The 2,312-nt window shown below is 44.3% G+C and overlaps 1 protein-coding gene across 1 annotated transcript; it reads left to right on the top strand.

Annotated features, from left to right (window-relative positions):
• The first annotated feature begins 579 nt into the window (after positions 1-579).
• On the top strand, positions 580-2,040 carry LOC138908166 (uncharacterized). The gene is made up of 2 exons (XM_070198812.1): positions 580-1,291; positions 1,454-2,040. Exons 1-2 carry the CDS (start codon positions 580-582, stop codon positions 2,038-2,040), a joined length of 1,299 nt encoding a protein of 432 aa, XP_070054913.1.
• The last annotated feature ends 272 nt before the right edge of the window (positions 2,041-2,312 follow it).

Genomic DNA, 2,312 nt, shown 5'->3' with positions numbered 1-2,312 from the left:
ATAGTTTGAAGGCTAATGTAGACGCTTCAGCTGGGGGTGCATTTTTGAGCAATACATTCACAGAGTGCAAGATTCTTCTTGACAAGATGGCTCAAAATTCAAGCTGGATAGCTAGAGGTACGACACTTACACCAATAGTGCATTCTGTTGCTCTTGACCCAAACAATTCCCATGCAGAGAACATAGCCACTCTCATGACTCAGATAAGCATACTGACAAAGAAAATTGATGAGATGGGTACAAAGCAAGTGCACATTGTTGATACAACGAATGGAGGATTGTGCACTCCTTGCATAAACCAGTCATATGTGTGCTCGTGGAGTGGAGAGAATGACAATCAGGGCTTCAGAGAAGACATGAATTATGTCAATAATTTTGGAGGTCAGAGGCAAGGTGGGAAACAATAGGGACCAGCACCAAACCAGCAGTACAGACCCAACTTGTCACAACACAACCCCAATTCTGGAGGGCGCACGACCACAAGGTCAAGTTGTGCCTTATCAAAGGCAGCAGGGCTATAATCAGCAGCACCAACAACAGTTGGCCTACCAACCACCTCATCAACAACGGGACAACAATATGGTAGAAGTCAGGGGTATGCTGCAACAACTCATTGGAACAAATGGTAAGATGCAAGAAAAGTTAGCAGCACATGATTTAGCAATCAAAGGCATTGAAACTCAACTGGGACAGTTGTCTATGGCCTTGAACAATCACCCCCAAGGAACACTGCCTGCAGATACAAATATTAACCCAAAGGAACAGAACCCAAATCAGCTAATGGCAGTGAGTCTCAGGAATGGAAGAGATTTAGACAGAGAGCAAGAAGCTGCTCAATTTAGGAGAGAGACTACACCAACTACTCAAGTTACATTAGAGGCAGATGAGTCAGCAGAGCTCACCGAGGTTGTAACTGAACAAGAACAGGTTAATAAGTGTAAGAAGAAGGACGGTGAACAAGTCTCAGAACAGGTGACACCTCTTGTGCCAGAAGCTTCCAACAAAGAAAAGACATCAAGTAATGGACAGAGATTGATTCCAGCACCATTCCTTCAGAGATTGGCAAAACAAAAGAAATATGATCAATACAGGAAATTCAAGAAAATGCTTCGACAGATTCAATTAAATATTCCACTGATGGATGCTTTGAGGGAAATGCCAGGGTATGCAAAAATGATGAAGGACCTGATGTCGCGGAAATTTGACTTCCCGGACCTGTCCACTGTAACTCTGACACAGACCTGCAGCACGGTAGTGACAAGACCTATGACCCAAAAGGTGTCTGATCCAGGTAGCTTCACTATCCCATGCACTATTGGGAGTTATGTTGTTGCTAAAGCATTGTGTGACTTGGGAGCCAGCATAAACTTGATGCCCTTGGCAATCTATACGAAATTAGGCATTGGCAGAGCTAGATCGACCTCAATGTTGCTGTAACTGGCTGATCGCACAGTCAAAAGACCGACAGGAATTCTTGATGATGTGCTTGTGCAAGTGGGGAAATTTGTATTTCCTGCAGACTTTGTTATTCTTGATTGTCATGTGGATGAAGATATACCCATCATTCTGGGAAGGCCATTCTTAACCACCGGGAGAGCATTAATTGATTATGAGACTGGAGAGTTAAAAATGAGGTTGAACAATGAAGAAATAATATTCAACGTTCAACAATCCATGAGGAGACCCAGTGAATTTGCAAACTGCTCAGTAATGGAGGTCGTAGATGTGATACTGCAAGAAGAGGATGAGACCCTTAATGTCAAGGATCCACTAGAAGCCTACTTGATGAATTTGGAAGAGATGGACGATGAAGGTTTGGCAGAGTGGGTCATGGCTCTTGAAGGTCAAGGATTCTGGAAAAGGGAACCTCAGTTCGAGCCCCTACACTTAAAAAAGAGAGCAACACCACCTGCAAAACCATCAATAGAGGAGCCACCACAGCTGGACCTGAAACCGCTTCCATCCCACCTCAGGTACGCTTTCTTGGGGCCTAATTCTACTTTACTTGTTATTATATCATCTGGTTTGCTAGCTGTGTAGGTAGAGCCACTATTGAAGGTATTGCAAGAATGTAAGACTGCCATTGGTTGGACCATGGCAGATATAAAGGGTATTAGCCCAGCCTTTTGCATGCACAAGATTCTTCGGGAAGAGGGGCACAAACCTTCCAGGGAACATCAACGACGTCTGAACCCAAATATGAAGGAAGTAGTAAAGCAGGAAGTGATCAAGTTGCTGGATGCGGGTATCATCTTCCCCATCTCTGACAGCCACTAGGTCAGTCCTGTCCAATGTGTGCCGAAAAAGGGAGG

The sequence above is a fragment of the Nicotiana tomentosiformis genome, chromosome 3, assembly GCF_000390325.3.
Source record: "Nicotiana tomentosiformis chromosome 3, ASM39032v3, whole genome shotgun sequence".
NCBI lineage: Eukaryota > Viridiplantae > Streptophyta > Magnoliopsida > Solanales > Solanaceae > Nicotiana > Nicotiana tomentosiformis.
The sequence above is the reverse complement of the archived record's forward strand: the minus strand, read 5'-3'. Positions and strand labels throughout refer to the sequence as shown.

What these genes read in the sequence shown, in the direction of transcription:
- LOC138908166 (XM_070198812.1), top strand. Translation starts at nt 580, where the DNA reads ATGGTAGAAGTCAGGGGTATGCTGCAACAACTCATTGGAACAAATGGT. An exon ending in CCAAAAGGTGTCTGATCCAG is followed by an intron (nt 1,292 to 1,453) that starts GTAGCTTCACTA and finishes CTGATCGCACAG; the next exon opens with TCAAAAGACCGACAGGAATT.